Source organism: Saccopteryx bilineata, chromosome 5 (genome assembly GCF_036850765.1).
Source record: "Saccopteryx bilineata isolate mSacBil1 chromosome 5, mSacBil1_pri_phased_curated, whole genome shotgun sequence".
NCBI lineage: Eukaryota > Metazoa > Chordata > Mammalia > Chiroptera > Emballonuridae > Saccopteryx > Saccopteryx bilineata.
The window spans coordinates 52,699,947-52,718,001 of NC_089494.1; the positions used below are offsets into that span (position 1 = coordinate 52,699,947).

Here is an 18,055-nt window from a genome sequence, read left to right on the forward strand (position 1 = left end):
TTAAGGGTAATATATTGCTTTAAGATGCCCACTCTCCTGCTGCTATGTGGAGGAGACTGAAGAGGCAAGAGCAGAAATACAAAGACTAGTTAGGAGGCTACTGTAGTAGGCCAAATGAGAGTTGATAACTAGGGTGATAGCTGGACAGTTCCTTAAAAGAGTTCTCTTATTTTATTTATAGAGAAAGACAGAGATGGAAGGGAGAGAGATGAGAAGCATCAGTTTGTGGTTGTGTAACTTTTAGTTGTTCATTGATTGCTTCTCATGTGCCTTTACAGGGTGGGGGGCCCAAGCTGAAGCAGAGACCCCCTTGCTCAAGCCAGTGACCTTTGGGCACAAGGCCTGCAACCTTGGGGTTTGAACCTGGGAACTCTGTGTCCCATGTTGACATTCTATCTACTGTGCCACCATTGGTCAGGCAAGAGTTCTCTTATTTTAAACATTATTTTGTTGATTTTAGAGAGAGAAAGAGAGGAAAGGAAAGAGGGAGAGAAACAGGAACATCGATCTGCTCCTGTATGTGCCCTGACGGGGACTGAACCAGCAGCCCTGTGATTTGGGACGCTATAACCAACTGCACTATCTGGTCAGGGCTGTACTTGTTTTTTTTTTTGTGACAGAGACAGAGAGGGACAGACAGGAAGGGAGAGAGATGAGGAGCATCAATTCTTCGATGCAGCACATTATTTGTTCATTGATTGCTTTCTAATATGTGCCTTGACCAGGGGGCTACAGCAGAGCAAGTGACCTCTTGCTCAAGCCAGTCACCTTGGGTTTAAGCCAGCGACCATGGGGTCATTTTGAGGATCCCATGCTCAAGCCAGTTACCCAGTGCTCAAGCTGGCAACCTCGGGGTTTCAAACCTGGATCCTCTGTGTCCCAGTCCAATGCTCTGTCCACTGCACCACTGTCTGGTCAGGCTGTACTTGGTTGTTTTTGAAAGGAGCAAACAACTAGCATAATTTATTGTATATCAGGAAAATAATTTATTATGCTTAAGCAGATTCAATAAATAAGGTAATTAAAATGAAGGAACAGCCCTCGCTGGTTGGCTCAGCGGTAGAGCGTCGGCCTGGCATGCGGGGGACCCGGGTTTGATTCCCGGCCAGGGCACATAGGAGAAGCGCCCATCTGCTTCTCCACCCCCCCCCTTCCTCTCTGTCTCTCTCTTCCCCTCCCGCAGCCAAGGCTCCATTGGAGCAAAGATGGCCTGGGCGCTGGGGATGGCTCCTTGGCCTCTGCCCCAGGTGCTAGAGTGGCTCTGGTCACGGCAGAGCGACGCCCTGGAGGGGCAGAGCATCGCCCCCTGGTGGGCAGAGCGTGGCCCCCTGGTGGGCGTGCCGGGTGGATCCCGGTCGGGCTCATGCGGGAGTCTGACTGTCTCTCCCCGTTTCCAGCTTCAGAAAAATACAAAAAATAAAATAAAAATGAATGAACAAAGAATTAAAGCTAGCCTCACTGGTGGTGGCACAGTGGATAGAGTGTTGACCTGCGATGCTGAGGACCCAAGTTCGAAACCCTGAGACCACCAGTTTGAGCGTGGGATCATACACCATGATCCTGTGGTCTCTGGCTTGAGCCCAAAAGTTGCTGGTTTGAAGCCTAAGGTCTCTGGCTTGAGCAAGTGGTCACTGGCTCGGCTGGAGTCCCCTTGGTCAAGACACATATGAGAGGCCTGACCTGTGGTAGCACAGTGGATAAAGCATCGACCTGGAAATGCTGAGGTCGCTGGTTTGAAACCCTGGGCTTGCCTGGTCAAGGCACATATGGGAGTTGATGCTTCCAGCTCCTCTCTCTCTGTCTCTCTCTGTCCCTCTCTGTCTCCTCTCTAAAATGAATAAATAAAATAAAAAATTAAAAAAAAAAAAAAAAAAAAGACACATATGAGAAGCAATCAGTGAACAACTAAAGTGACCCAACTATGAGTGGATGCTTCTCATCTCTTGCTCTTTCTATCTGTGTCTCTGTTGATCTAATAAAAAAGAAATGAAAGCTTCATTTAAAATGTAGCTGCATGTAAAATGGTGTTGAAAATCAGTGAGTTGGTTCTTTCAGGCATTGATTCCTCATTGTAATTTGCCAGTACTTTTATCTTTGAAAGAATGGAAACTAGTAAACACTGAATTCCAATTTTTAGATACTTGTTTTGGTGTGGAAATGTTTTATAATTGTACAAAGATTAATTACCAAGATTTTTTTATACAAAGAGATCATCTAAGTTTGCAGTTTCATGACTAATGTTTATCCTCTTTGAGTTTTTACACATTTTACTTGAATGTTAAGCATAATGACCTATAGTTAGAATTTTTTTTTAATGTTTACATTATTGATTTTAGAGATTTAGGAAGAGGGAGAGAGAGAGAGAGAGAGACAGAGACACAGAGAGACAGGAACATTGATCTGTTCCTGTATGTGATCTGACTGGGGATGGAACCTGCCGTCTCTGTGCTTCGGTACTATGCTTAACCAACCGAGCTATCTGGTCAGGGCAGAAATTTTAATAAAAGCATTGTACAAATATATATATTTTGCTTATATATATACTTAATCTATGTATTCATGATACGCTTTTAAAGCGAATAGAATCAATTCCTCTCTAAATTGTGCTTTTCTAAAGTTCTATAACATTACACAGTTTATTACTGATCTGTGTTCTTAAACCATTTTCTGCTTTTTGTTTACTCTAAAACAATGGCAAGATGAATTAAGAAAACCTTGTTCTAGATGTTGAACCTAAAGCTAAATAGTCTTTGGTAGTTTGTATTCTCCTTCACTTCAGGAACTAAAATTGTAGCTCTTTTTTTCTTTTGCTGTTGAGCCTAAGAGTTGAAGATACTTTTTTCTTTATTTTAGTTGAATTCTGTTATTCAGAGCTTTATGAAATTTATTTTCATTAAATAGAGAACATAATTGTAACTTTCAGAGATGTTGAGAGGATTGTGTAAGATACTTCCAGAATATTTGTAACAGTTCCTGGCAGAGAGTGAATACTCATTAATATCAGTGCTTATTCGAAGCATTATGAATAGTATTGGGATTATTTAAAATAATTTTATTTTTGCTTATTTTGAAGAAGTCTATGAACCCTATTTGTTTTCACCTAATATTTAATGAGCAGCTTTTGGGTGCCAGGCACTGTTAGCTGTCCTCATGTACATTATCTTGACTGACTACACACAGCTCCCATTTGGGTGATAAAGATACCAGACTCTGAGAGGTTAAGTCATTTAGCAGTGGTAGCGTAATAGAAGGTAGGCTTTCTGGCATCACCTACCAAAACATGTCATCTGACACTGACATCTATAGGTTTTCTAAATTGTCATGATCATTTATCTGATTGATGTTTATATTGTATACGTTTTTATTTGCAGGGCAGTGTGATATGGCTTGTGGAGATTAAAAAATTGATCTTGGTACACTGTCTTACATTTTTGGAGATAGCTGTGATATAGGGTAGAAAGTGATACTAGTAGAAATTATACACATTTAGAAGAGGGAGATGTTTACATTCAGGGAAGAAGTTCAGTCAGGAATGTTTTTTGGAAAATGAGGTTAACATTTAAACTGAGTGGCTTAGGACTGACTGGCGGTGGTGCAGTGTAAGTGTCCACCTGGGATGCTGCGGTCTGTGGTTCAAAACTCCGAGGTTGCTGTCTTGAGCATGGGATCAACGAGATGACTCCAAGGTTGCTGGCTTGAGCCCAAGGTGACTGGCTCAAGCAAGGGTTCACTGACTCAGCTGGACCCCCGGGTCAAGACACATATGAGAATCAATCAGTGAACAACTATAGTGAAGCAGCTATAAGTTGATGCCTTTTATCTCTCATCTCTCCCCTTCCTCTCTCTAAAATCAATTTTAAAAATAAAAACAAACTAAGTAGATTAGGAGTAGTGAGATTTGTGTGTGTATGTGTGTGTGTGTGGTGGTGGTGGAGGAATTAGGGTACTTCAGTAGAGAGGAAGGAGTAATGGAAACATGAGATGTGTGCAGAAAAGAGTGAATAGTTTTGGCTACTATGTATAGTGTGTGAATGAGTGTAGGGGAAATTTAGATTGGAAAGGTAAATTAGGACCAAATTGTGTAGGCCTTGGAAACTTGACTGATTATTTTGAATTCAGATGTCATTAGCTCAACAATTTATTTAGCCACTGTAGAGGCTAAATACGGTGCATATGGTTTTGGGGAAAATTAAGTTGAGTGAGAAATTTAGACCATAATGAGACTTTATTAACAAGGGAGGTGCTGGCATTGTAGAATAGTACAAAGATGGTTTTTAGGAATAAGGAGATGAGATTTTCAGTCTGGACCTATAATTTAAGTAGTTATAAAACTTTGGGAAGCTTCTATTAAGTTCTGAATATTGTAAAATGATGGTGTGTATTAAAGATCATTAAGGCCCATAATAGGTATGATGGTGACTGTGTCATTTTTTTTGTCCAAACTAGAAATTGAAATTGAAAGCAGGCACTATTAATGATTAAGTTCAGTAACAACCAAATTATGCTATTGATTTTTATCCTATTATTTTGAGTTTACTTTCACCTGTTATTTCAGTACTCACATTTAAAGTACTGAAAATGAGGAAGAAGGACTAAGACATCTGTAATGCTGGTGGGCAAGGCCTGGCAGGTCCACATGGATTCAGGCCAATGGTAGAGAAACTGCAGAGCCAAAAAGCATTGTGCCATTCCTGTTTAATAGATTCTTGCAATGGCAGACAAGCAAACAGGCAGGGGAAACCCTCCTCTCAAAGCAGCAAGTGAAGGAACAGCAAAATGGCCCCTCACAATGGAGGGCAGGCAATCTGCCATTCGTCCTCTGCAGTCCGCCCTGAGCACAAGCACCCATTGCCTGACATAGGCTATACACATGTGCTTCTGCCATGTGCTCATGCACTAATCAAAAAAAGTGCTTGCAGCTGGTGAACCAGCAAGCAAGCCTAACACAGCTGTTTTCTAACATTCCACCCCTTTAGGGTTGCTCACTTCACAATCTATCTTCCACAGTGATCCCTGTGTGAGGAGTTAGGTACATTACATAAACAGAATCTACAGCAACAGCACAAGTTATATAATAATTACAATAATTACAAAGTGCCCCTTCACAGTGTCTCCTTGAGCACTCTGCCTAGAGAGCTAATTGGAGGCCCACCTCTTGCCCCCTACCCCACGGTAGGTGGGAGGGTCTATATAGTCCAAGGTCATTGAAACAGCGAAGTGTCCTTGGTGCGTCTCTGCAACTGGATGGGAACAGCTTCCTGGTGCAGAAGGACCTCCACAGGTGCTGCAGCCCCCTATCAGGGTCTCTCATTGTATTATCCACAAGTGATGTGTTCATCCAGCAAGGGAGCTGGTGCCCCCCTCTGGTCACAGTCCAAGAGTCCATTACACTGCTCAGTGATCAGTCCATGATAGTCCAACTGTCTGTGCAAATCACCAAGGTAAAAGTCCATTACAGGCAATTAGCCATACAGTTCTTTATTAACAAACCACACCTTTCTGTAAGCACTCTGTTACCTCAAGCCCCATCCAAAGCCTCAGAGGCCCAAGCTCACAGGGCCTGGTGGAGTCACACACATTCAAGGCCTTTGTTGCTTTAACAGTTCTCTTAGCTGCTGCTGCTATAGAAAAAAGCACCTTTACCTTCTAATGTCAACACCTGTTGCACATTAGAAGGGACCAGTGGATTGCCAATTTCACATGGGATTTTCAGCACCTTCCCATCCTTGTGGGATGGGTTCCTTGGCCTTCCCCCTATTCAGACTGGGATAACAGGTTGTGGGGATCCTCTTCTTCCACAGCTCTCTCCAACAAGTAATTCTGCAAATGTGCAGCCCAAACACCAGCCATTTTTCTGGCAGATGCCGGGGCCACCCGCTTTCCCTGCTTTTTCAGCGGCTGGGACTGCAGTTCTGGCTCAGGCTGTTGCCAAATCTCCAACAGAACTTTTATTAGGCTTGCCATCTAATTTCTCCCTATCTGCCCCGACCATAATCAAATCTACCCACATCTGTGTCCTGGTAAACAAGGCCCATTTCTCTTGTTAGTCAGGGGGGCAGCATGGGCAGCAGCCCTCACAGCCTTACAATTTGTCCCTGTTACGGAGAGTGATGACATCCACCCCCCGATATCCAGCAGCCGCACCAAGCAGGCTGCCAGGGGATCAGTGGGTCTCTGCCTAACTTTCACCCCTAACTCCATCAGCTCTGCCTGGGTGTAGGGCGGACCACAGAGTCCTCTACTACCTGTGGAGGGGGCTGTGCTGGCCTCTGAGGGACTCGTGGCTGCTGGGTTTTTACTTTCTGGGCGACCACTGGCTGGGCTTGGAATCTGCCGATGGCAGTTTCATCCCAAACCTTCTCCTCAGAAGAGTTGGAAACGCCTGCTCCTGGCGACTCAGGGCCACTCTGATGGCACGAATGCAGTTCTGTCTTCGGAGCCTGCTTAGCTTGTGATGCTGCTGGCTCTTGACCTGAAGCTGGAACTCAAGTTCCTGAACCCACAGATGTTCTCTAACAATTGCTGGTGCCAACATTCAGCTTCCAGTGCAAACAGCAGCTCACAAAACCACAATTCCTTCTCTAGCAACTGTTTTAGTCCAGGTACTGCTGGTGCTCGGTCTGAAGCTCATCCTGGAGTTCTTGAACTTGGGCAGCCTCTTGCATAGAGCTCTTGGTTTCTTTTCTCAGGGCTGTAAAAAAAACACTCAGTCCACAGTCCCCCAAAGGAGAGCCATCGAGAATAGCCTGTCCCCTATTCCACCCTTCAAGGGTGTCATTAGCTCCATACTGATCTGATTTGAATCCTACCTGTTAACCCCAGATGTAATGCCATTGGCTAAGGCCAGGCAGGTCCACATTGGATTGGCGCCGATGGTAGAGAAACTGTGGACCCAAAAAGCACTGGGCCATTTCTGTTTAATAGATTCTCACAACAATGGACGAGCAGACAGGCAGGAGAAACCCTCTTCTTACAGCAGCAAGGGAACAAACAGCAAAACGGCCCCTCACAGCTGTGGACAGGCAATTCACCATTCACCCTCTGCGATCTGCCCTGAGCACAAGTACCCCATAGCCTTACATCGGCTATGCACACTTGTCTCTACCATGTGCTCACGCAAGAATCAAGCAAATGCTTACAGCCGGTGAACCAGCTGTTTTCCCACCAACATCAATCATAAATGTTTAATATTGAACAAGGTAAAGATAGTATAATCTGATGAAATAGAATCATTTTAAAATAGCGCCTTTGATGTTGTGAGTGGTATTTAAAAATATACATATAATCATACGATTGTTTTGCAACATATTTTCAAAATAAAGTCAACTACTCTTATAGGTAAAGCTAACAAACAGTTAAATATCACTATAAGTATTATTTGTTTGGCACTAGGGGGATGAAATGAGATACTTCCATTTGGGCATGCTTTCCAGACATAATTACTTCTTTAAATAGCTTTAGGGACTGCAGTATTTAAGGTAGCTTACCTTATAATACTTAGGTCTGCTAGACTGCTGTGCTTGTTGTTTTAAATAGTCTCATATATATGAGTTTTTTTCGATCTTATACTCACTGCTTTAAATATTCCCGCTTATATAATGGTTTAATGCAACTATATACAGAGGCATCTCTTCCCCCAAACCCCGTGAAAGTATAACAAAGAACCTCAAAATTATGAGGGTTTTGATAGCAAGTTTGGTATTTTGAACCACTTTCCCATATTTTCTTATTTAACTAGTGATTGATTCCCAGACGTTTCTGTGCACGCAGATTCTCCTCGGTATCTTGTTAAATGGCAGATTCTGATTCAGTAGGGCTGAGGTAGGCCTCAGATTCTACTTTTCTAACAAGTGCCTAAGTGATGTGGAAGTTGCTGCTCCACTCAGTGTCGGGTTCTAAATGTTTTGTTGAAATTTTGGCAGTCTTATGATATAGGGCATTAAATATAGCTGGATTTTTTCAGAAATTATATTAATAGTTGTGCAAAGGAAACTTAGGACTTGTAAATTTGATAATACTGATTGAAATATTTGTTCTTTGTGTTCATTTTTCCCCCTTTCATATGTTTACCAGTGTCTTAACTCTAGTTTTGCTTTTTTTAAAATTTCTTTTTTGTTGTTGTGGTTTTGATTTTGTTTAATGTATTATTGTGTTTGTGGATCTGGTCAGGGAACCTTTAGTGTATTTTATGTTTGTATCTACATTTTATTTTGCATGCGTAACGTGGCTTTGCCTGGATGTTCTTTTTGGTAAGTTACAAATTTATAAAACATTGTTTTTTGTAGTGTAAGTTGTAATGTTTTTCACCTTCTTCTCTTCCACTTCTAGTAATGTGATCATGCTCATGAGTTTTTAATTTTTTTAAAAGTTCACTTGATAATTATTTTTTCCTAACATTCCTATTTTCCTTAATAGTAGTGCAATTTGATACTAATCTGCTTTAATTTGTTTTATAGCCTTACACTGTCAGTTGCTGATCACTATTAGCAGTTGCTGTCGCAAGTATTTGGGTTTTTAAAAAAGCTTTAATCATCTAGAAATACTGTTCTAAAAGCTTATATTTTCATATAGCAATCATAAAAGAAGATAGTTTGTAGTGAAATGAAATATTTTTGTTCTTAGTGAACAGTGCATTCTAATTTTGTTTTTACAGCAACAGCTTGCACAGCTCCAGAAAGAAAAATCAGAGATTCTGAAAAATCTGGCATTATATTATTTCACATTTGTAGATGTTATGGAATTTAAGGTATGTATTTTAATACATAAAATTGAACATTTCAGAGGTTGATTGGATATTTGTTAATTTTGCAAATCTTTGTCATTTGTAGATAATAAAATTAAAATTCTTCTAGAACTAAACTTTTAAATACATTTTATTTGTGTGTATTTTCTGAATTTACTATTATTTATATAGGTAAAAGATTAAAATAAGCTTTTATTTTCAGGACCATGTTTGTGAATTGCTCAATACTATTGATGTTTGCCAAGTCTTCTTTGATATTGTAAGTATTACTTTCAGGAAAATTTTTAATTCTCCTCTCTATTTCTAGAACTAAGGAGACTGAGTGCTTTTCTTTAGAGAAAATTTATGACTCATGTATAAAGTTTTATTACTGTTAATTTGGCTTATTTTATACTGTCTTTAGGGTAAGGAGTTAAAATGTGTTCTTTTTAACTTGTTTATTTGATTGTCATTGAATATCATCTTATATATATTGGGAAGTAATTGTTAATTTTAAGAGGTCTATTTAAGCAAAATTCAGTGGATAATATTTTTCTCTATAAAAGGCATACTTGATAGAATCTTTCTCTGTGAGATGATTTATAAATATAGGAAGTCAAAGCGAAAAATGTCTCTAATGACCTAATGGTAAATCTTTCATTTACTTAATACTCCTCTTGGCCCTGGCCGGTTGGCTCAGTGGTAGAGCGTTGGCCTGGTGTGCAGGAGTCCCGGGTTCGATTCCTGCCAGGGCACACAGGAGAAGCGCCCGTCTGCTTCTCCACCGCTCCCCCTCTCCTTTCTTTCTCTCTCTTTTCCCCTCCCGCAGTCAAGGCTCCATTGGAGCAAAGTTGGCCCGGGTGCTGAGGATGGCTCTATGGCGCTTCCTCAGGTGCTGGAGTGGCTCTGGTTGTAACAGAGCGACACCCCAGATGGGCAGAGCATTGCCCCCTGGTGGGCATGCCAGGTGGATCCCGGTCAGGCACATGCGGGAATCTGACTGCCTCCCTGTTTCCAACTTCAGAAAAAATACTCCTCTTTCTTGCTTAGTGAGACTGACTTCAGTGTTTCTTCTTATTCTGGTTTTCAGTATCCTTTCAAACTGTTATTAATTTGCATAGGATGATAACAAATTCCTTTTCATCCATAAAATTGTGTCACAAACACAAAACTATTTGTACCTCCTAAAGTTTAGACATGTTTTTGGTTAAAGGAATTAGAATTTCAGAAATGGGGATGAAATAAATAATTATAGAAAATTATTGGCTTTCAATAGCTGTTATGAAGATCATCATTTGTGTGTGCATGTGTGAGTTTAAAAGTTTGCAAAATAAGAAGGAGTTAAACTTGGTGTGTTTTTTCTTTCCAGACTGTAAACTTTGATTTAACAAAGAACTACTTAGACTTGATCATAACCTATACAACACTAATGATATTGCTCTCTCGAATTGAAGAAAGGAAGGCAATCATTGGCTTGTACAACTACGCTCATGAAATGACCCATGGCGCAAGGTATACCTGCATTATAAAAGTCTTTGTGAAATTCTCAGTTTGATGGCTTATAGCTCAGTGAAACTTGATGTATCTATTTTAAGTGACCGAGAATATCCACGCCTTGGCCAGATGATTGTAGATTATGAAAACCCTTTAAAGAAGATGATGGAAGAATTTGTACCACATAGTAAGGTAAGAGCTGGTTTTTAGATGTGCTTTAATAGACGTGTAGATAGTTAAGTGTGGATAGAGTGATAAACTTTCAGGAAAATAATTATAATGAATTATGAATAATAGCTATACTTGATTTTTTTTGTGAACCACAGAACTAATTAGTTAGATTTTGAATAGTGTATAGAACCTCAGGAATCTATTGATCAATTATGGTTTTTAGATTTAATATAGGGTGTGGAGGTAGTGAAGTTTAGTGTTTGAGAATATCCCCTATTATACCAGACTGAATGCTAATCCAAACTCTGCCAATTTCTAACTGCAATACTGGGCAAATTACTGAACCAACTTCACTATACATCAGTTTTCTTGTCTGTAAAAATGGAGTAAAATAGTACCTACTTTATATGATTATTGTGAGGATTAAATTAGTTATTTCATTAAAAGTTTTTAGACATGTAGTATTTGATAAATTTTAGCTATAGTATTACAATGTAGCCTCTTAATGAGAAAAAAAGTTACAGGAGTTTTGTGGAAATTATTTGTAATGTCTGTCTTTTATGATACATTAAAAAGTAGTTTTTAGTGAAATAATTTTGTTTCTAAGGTGTCTTGCCATTGTGGCTTCTCTGGGGTAGGGCTAATTCAAAGAATTGTAGTTCCTAAGCACAGCAAGTACATTTATAGTCAGCTCAGACATCCTTATTATTTATAGATAAGGAAATTGAAGGCTGGAGAAAGGACATGAGAAGCCATTTGGCAGCAATAGTGGCAAACCAGAACTAAATCCCAGATATTAGTATCATGGTTCATTATTCTCTTTGAATGATGAAAGAATTAAATTCTCCACCATCATTAGCTATACTAGACTATTTATAATTTCTTGAGGAGAATTGACTATTTGGATTAGACCAATTATTTCCTAATCTTGGTTTTTCTGATGCTCCATGATATCTGAGTATCATATACACTGCTCATGAAAATTAGGGGATATTTTGCAGCTTCATATTCATTTTGAAATATCCCTCTTTTTTTTCTTTCTTTTTTTTTTACAGAGAGAGAGTCAGAGTTAGGGACAGACAGACAGGAATGGAGAGAGACGAGAAGCATCAATTATCAGTGTTTCGTTGTGGTGCTTTAGTTGTTCATTGATTGCTTTCTCATATGTGCCTTGACTATGGGGCTACAGCAGACCGAGTAACTCCTTGTTCAAGCCAGCGACCTTGGGTCCAAGGTGGTGAGCCTTGTTTAAACCAGATGAGCCCACGCGCGCTCAAGCTGGCGACATCAGGGTCTCGAACCTGGGTTCTCTGCATCCTAGTCCGATGCTCTATCCACTGCGCCACCACCTGGTCTGGCGAAACATCCCCTAATTTTTGTGAGCAGTGTATTTGCTAGGATTTGTTAATAATAAGTCAATTTTAATTTAATTTAATTTTCAAAACCTATTCCGAATCACTTGTTGGTGTATAATAATAACACAGATTCCTGGGTTCTATTTTCAGCAGTTTTGGTTCACTAAATTTTAGGTAAAGCCCTGTATTCTATATTCTGAAATCAAACTCCTCTGGCAATTTCTGTGCAGCTAGATGAAAGAATCATTGGACAGAAATTTTAAGAAACGTAGACAGATAGCAAAGGACAGTTAAAAGCAAGTAAGAAGCGGATGAAATGAAACATTAAATGCCTTGATGATAAAGCTGTAGTTAACAGACCAAGTGGCAAATAGAAGTTAAGTAATTTAATAAGATAGAGTACAGTGGATTATATTTATAAGGCATTCTCAGAGAACTAGGAAATATGTTGAACTTTATTAGCACTTAATATATTTTTCTTTCACTGAGAACTATCAGTAGAAAATTGTGCACAGAAGGATATTAGGCTCTCTACCTTTTTAAAATAAAGAAGGGATTCTAAAATTGCCAAACATTTTAACCTTTAAAAAAGTAACACGATTTCATGAGCTAAGCTCTTGTCCAGGAATGCGGAATATATGGAGCTCTCATGAAATTAAAAAAATAATCTAGAGAAGGGTCTCTGGGACTAAACAGAGAAAAAAGTATAGTTATAATTAATTCTGTTGTTTTAGGGTGGTACAATTGGAAACACACAGCAGTTGTAAGTGGATTTTTATTCCTTAATTTTCTTTTTTTTCTATTTTAATTAGTCTCTTTCAGATGCACTAATTTCTCTTCAGATGGTGTATCCTCGAAGGAATCTTTCAGCTGACCAGTGGAGAAATGCCCAATTATTGAGTCTCATCAGTGCACCAAGTACAATGCTTAATCCTGCGCAGTCTGATACAGTATGATTCTATTTTTTCCATTTTGAGTGAAAATAGTAAAATTGATTTAAAAAAATTAGTTAAGTAGTGCTGTTACAATATTCTAATTTAGTATTAGCTTATCAGTGAAGTTGATTGTAAAATGATCAGTAGTTAAGTCATACTATATAGTGTTTTTATTTCTAGATTCTGATACTAAGTTCATAAAATTAGTAGTATGAGTATTTCATTTAAAGTTTAAAAGTTTGTTTTATCCTATTATAGTAGACAGTTTAGAAGGTATAGAAATTTATAAAGATGAAAGCAAAAATCACATCAAGTCTTACCAAATTGAAAATTGTTATTATATGCTGTTCAATTATTTTTTAATCTTTTATCAGTGTATATGAATCTAGATGTTGGGCATATGGAAAATGCACACATAATTACTAATTTGGGTGAGAAAATGAACATCCATATACATCTTTTTTTTTTTAGAGACAGAGAGAGAGTCAGAGAGAGGGATAGATAGGGACAGACAGACAGGAACAGAGAGAGATGAGAAACATCAATCATCAGTTTTTCGTTGCGACACCTTAGTTGTTCATTGATTGCTTTCTCATATGTGCCTTGACCGCGGGCCTTCAGCAGACCGAGTAACCCCTTGCTCAAGCCAGCAACCTTGGGTCCAAGCTGGTGAGCTTTGCTCAAACCAGATGAGCCTGAGCCCTGGCCGGTTGGCTCAGCAGTAGAGCATCGGCCTGGCGTGCAGGGGACCGGGGTTAGATTCCTGGCCAGGGCACATAGGAGAAGCACCCATTTGCTTCTCCACCCCTGCCCCCTCCTTCCTCTCTGTCTCTCTCTTCCCCTCCCGCAGCCAAGGCTTCACTGGAGCAAAGATGGCCTGGGCGCTGGGGATGGCTCCTTGGCCTCTGCCCCAGGCGCTAGAGTGGCTCTGGTCGAGGCAGAGCGACGCCCCGGAGGGGCAGAGCATCACCCCCTGGTGGGCAGAGCGTCGCCCCTGGTGGGCATGCTGCCGGGTGGATCCCGGTCGGGCGCATGCGGGAGTCTGACTGTCTCTCCCCGTTTCCAGCTTCAGAAAAATACCAAAAAAACCCCAAAAAACCAGATGAACCCATGCTTAAACTGGCGACCTCGGGATCTCGAACCTGGGTCCTCTGCATCCCAGTCTGACATTCTATCCACTGCACCACCGCCTGGTCAGGCTGTATACATCATCTTTTAACCTATTATTTTATCCTTTGGAATATCTCAAACTCTGCAATAGACTTGGAAAATTTAGAAATTGTTGTTTATCAGCTTGAATATGATTTGGCAACAGTACTTTTTAAAGAGAGATTTTAAGGTTTGTAGATAAGAATGGAGAGCAGCTCTCATTATCCTTTATGGACTGCAAGCTTAAATATAAGTTATAAAATTTTTTTTTCCCATCTGTTCAAGTTTGTGGTATTTGAGCCAAGAATTGAGTAGTGAGAATTCTTAGGAGTCAGAGAGTGATTCAATATGGTATTTTCTTTTAAGAAAAATTTTAACCATATATTTATATTTTCTCTTTTTAAGATGCCTTGTGAATATCTCTCTTTGGATGCAATGGAAAAGTGGATTATCTGTAAGTAAAATTGAATAGTTTTGTGATTTACCTTCAGGTTTTTAGTTTTAGAGAAAAATAACAGGTTAATATATATTAACTTTTGTGGCAAGCACTCTGCTAAACCTATGTTCATTTTCTCATTAAGTCCTCATATTGACGCTGTCAGGGCAGATGGTCTGTTTTATAGACAAACCTAAAACTTAGTCTACACATCTAGTAAGTGACAACAACAAAGTAACAACCCAGGCTAACTCCAAGGGTCATCGTCTACATCAGGGGTCCCCAAACTACAGCCCGCGGGCCACATGCGGCCCCCTGAGTCCATTTATCCGGCCCCCACCGCACTTCTGGAAGGGGCACCTCTTTCATTGGTAGTCAGTGAGAGGAGCATAGTTCCCATTGAAATACTGGTCAGTTTGTTGATTTAAATTTACTTGTTCTTTATTTTAAATATTGTATTTGCTCCCATTTTGTTTTTTTACTTTAAAATAAGATTTGTGCAGTGTGCATAGGGATTTGTTCATAGTTTTTTTTATAGTCCGGCCCTCCAATGGTCTGAGGGACAGTGAATTGGCCCCCTGTGTAAAAAGTTTGGGGACCCCTGGTCTATGTTATATTGAGTCTCAGCATAGCTGTCAAAATGCACTTTTGTTTTGTTTTTAACGATTTTAAAAAATACCACATGTACTCAATTCAGGTTTTTGGTATTAATTTACTTTAGAACATGTAATAATTTATATTGTTTGCCTATTTGTTAGATGCAGGGGGAATAAAATTACTACTAATTTCTGACCCTAAGAAGTTCACGAACTGGGTAAATAGACGAAGAGACACATAAATATAATACCAAATGAGAACTGTTGTAATATAATTCCTTCTACCATTTCCAGGCCCACTGCTAGAGGGGAATAATTTTGAGCAGTTTGTGTTTTTTATTTCTTAAAATTCTTGTTTCTTGATTTATTGACCTTTATTTATTTATTAAAGATTTTATTTATTGATGTTACAGAGTGGGGGACAGGAAGTGTTGACTCATAGTTGCTTCACTTTGGTTCATTGCTTGCTTATCATTTGTGCCTTGACGGACAAGCCCAGGGTTTCGAACTGGTGTCCTTAGTGTTCCAGGTCCACTGTCTATCCACTGCGCCACTGCAGGCCAGGCTTGCTTCATTAATCTTTAGATGCTATTTGTTGACTTTTTTATTTTTTTATTTAGAAATATTTAACAGGGGGACATGGCTCACTTAAGTACATAGGTTTCAGGTAAACATTTATGTAGCATTTGAATTGTTGAGTATGTTGTGTACCCATCACCCAAAGACAAATCATTTTCCATCACCATGTATTTGTCCTTCTTTACACCCTTCCCTGTACTTCTCCCTCACATCACTTTTCCCCCTGGTAACCACTTCACTTTTATCTATGTCTATAAGTCTCAGTTTTATATTCTACCTATGTATGAAATCATAGAGCTCTTAGCTTTTTCTGATTTACTTATTTCACTCAGTATAATGTTCTCAAGGTCCATCTAAGTTGTCATAAATGTCAATATGTCATTTCTTAGGCTGAGTAGTATTCCATTGTATATATGTATTGGTAACATTTTGTTACAGTGTTTCTTTATACTAAAAGACCAATTTTTTTTAATACTTTTATAAAATACAGTAGAAATGAATTATTAAAATTACCAGAAACAAATAAGGAAAGAGATAAAATAAAAGCCTGAATTTTTTATTATTTAATTTAATCTAACAGATTAGATTTTTATGTTTAAATCACTGTCAAATTTTTATGAAAGTTTCTAAATACTCTCAGTTTTTTTCTACTTAATCTCATTATACACTGCTACTTTGATTAGCACTCTTATTAGTATGAAAGATTTGGCACAGACTCCCCACTCTTAACCATTTTTATTATAATTTCTATATTGATTAGAGTTGTGATATTTATATTTTCTTCTCTAATGACAGTTAAGACTTTCATGCTTTGTCTGTTAGATGATTTAGAAACCTAGCTTTTGAACTACTGATTTTGCTCAAATGTGTCATGATCCTTGGTTGTTTTACAGAAATATATGGGGTGTCTCTTCTCCTGACACCCCCATTTTTGTTTGTGTAGTTGGGGCTTAAGAAGGCCATTGGCTCTTTCTGTAACACCTGTAAGTTTGGGTGAATTTTGCAAGCTCCTGAGGCCACTAAGACTGTCTAATGATCTTTTTTATTTTCCTTTCAGAACAACCCTTCTTCTGAAGTCCTTCCTTTCTCTTTTTTCACATTATTCACTTTCTCCGTTCTTTCTCTTTTTGTTTCTTCCCTCTGCACCAACCTTCTATAACCTGTATAAACCTTCTGCAACTTACACAAACCTTCTTCACCATTCAGAAACAACCAGCTTTCAGAACAATTTACTTTCTTCCTTGTCCTTTCAAAAGTATTTCCATACCTTATATCTTTTATTATTAAAACCATACAATTTCTTTCTAATTAATCAGAATTCTCAACTTCTAAAAACCTTAACTTTCAGTGAGCCCAAGTTAGTAATTAGTAATTTTAGATTGATACTTTTATGAACATATTTCATGACCTTTAGAAACAGGTTCTTTTATTGGCAAACAGACTTATATTCTTGAAAGACATGACAGAGATAAGAACCTTTTGTAAACCTAAGCAAAACAAACATTTTTTAAGAACTTTAAAAAACATTAATTAAATTTAAACTAGTAGTGATATCAAATGTATTTCTAGACCACCTGGTTAAAATAATTGGCATAACTTTATATTTTACAGTATTATTAATAATTGCAGGGAAGGCAAGACTCTTTATTTATCCTTGGCAGCCTTCCAGAATGACTGAAGAAAAGGGAGGGGATGAACTATTAAGCCACTTAGATTTTAAAAATGTCCCGCTTTTTTCCCCTCTACATTGAGGTCCTGGTATAACCCATCCCATTAAGAGGTGTTAATTCTCCTATTGTTTTTAGGATTATAGTAATTTACAGGTCTCTAGGAGAAGGCTTTAAGATATTTAAATGACCTGGTTTCTCTCTTTTTTTCTCCTAAAATTACCCTTATTAATTTTTTTTAATTTTAAAAAAAATTAAAATTGAGCCAAATTAAGATTATCTTAGCTACAGTATTAAGTCTAGTTTTAACTTGGCCTGGTAATTTGTATAAACACAACAAGAATAGTAACTGATCATATTGGTTTTTTACAATCTGCTTTGCTGGAATTTTTAGACTGAGTTTTAATTAGCCTCTAAGGCGCAGGGGTCTCAAACTCGCGGGCCGCATGCAGCCCGCCGAACTATTTTGTGTGGCCCGCAGACTAATCCACGAAGTTCAAAATATTTTGGATAAAATTAAGTAAGCCTAGGGGCCTACTTGTATTTTTCATTTCTCTAGCATCCTAGCTAGATATTAGCTTAGTTAACAGCAGTTGTGATGCGCTACAGTTTCTGGTCGTTTTGTGACACTGAGTAAACTGCATGTACGATTGTGCTTGTTGTACTGATTTTTTTTTGTTTTCAACTGCAGTGAGAAAAGTGTTGCGTAACAGTTGCCTTTTGTAGACCTAGTGTGGCCCGCCGAATGGCTGTGATCTTGCTCTGCGGCCCACATGCTGAGTTGAGTTTGAGACCCCTGCTCTAAGGGCACACACAGAAGCCAGGCTACATAGTTGGTATTAGCCTCTGCATATAATCTTTCTGAAAATGTCCTTCTTTCCCAGAGTCTTAACAGGTTTGTGGTCTTGGTCACAAACTGTCTCCCTTTTCCAACCCTCAGGTCCCTCTTGA

The 18,055-nt window shown here is 38.9% G+C and overlaps 1 protein-coding gene across 4 annotated transcripts in view; it reads left to right on the forward strand.

Annotated features, from left to right (window-relative positions):
- Positions 1–18,055, forward strand: part of NCKAP1 (NCK associated protein 1) — a 130,461-nt gene that overhangs the window by 45,795 nt on the left and 66,611 nt on the right. For 2 of the 4 annotated variants that reach the window (XM_066279298.1, XM_066279300.1), the window contains 6 exons: positions 8,654–8,746; positions 8,946–9,002; positions 10,092–10,234; positions 10,318–10,408; positions 12,555–12,692; positions 14,232–14,280. In XM_066279298.1, coding sequence (XP_066135395.1) covers positions 8,654–8,746; positions 8,946–9,002; positions 10,092–10,234; positions 10,318–10,408; positions 12,555–12,692; positions 14,232–14,280 — 571 coding nt within the window. The remainder of the gene's footprint in view (positions 1–8,653; positions 8,747–8,945; positions 9,003–10,091; positions 10,235–10,317; positions 10,409–12,554; positions 12,693–14,231; positions 14,281–18,055) is intronic. The other 2 variants (XM_066279299.1, XM_066279301.1) reach the window with 1 other exon arrangement.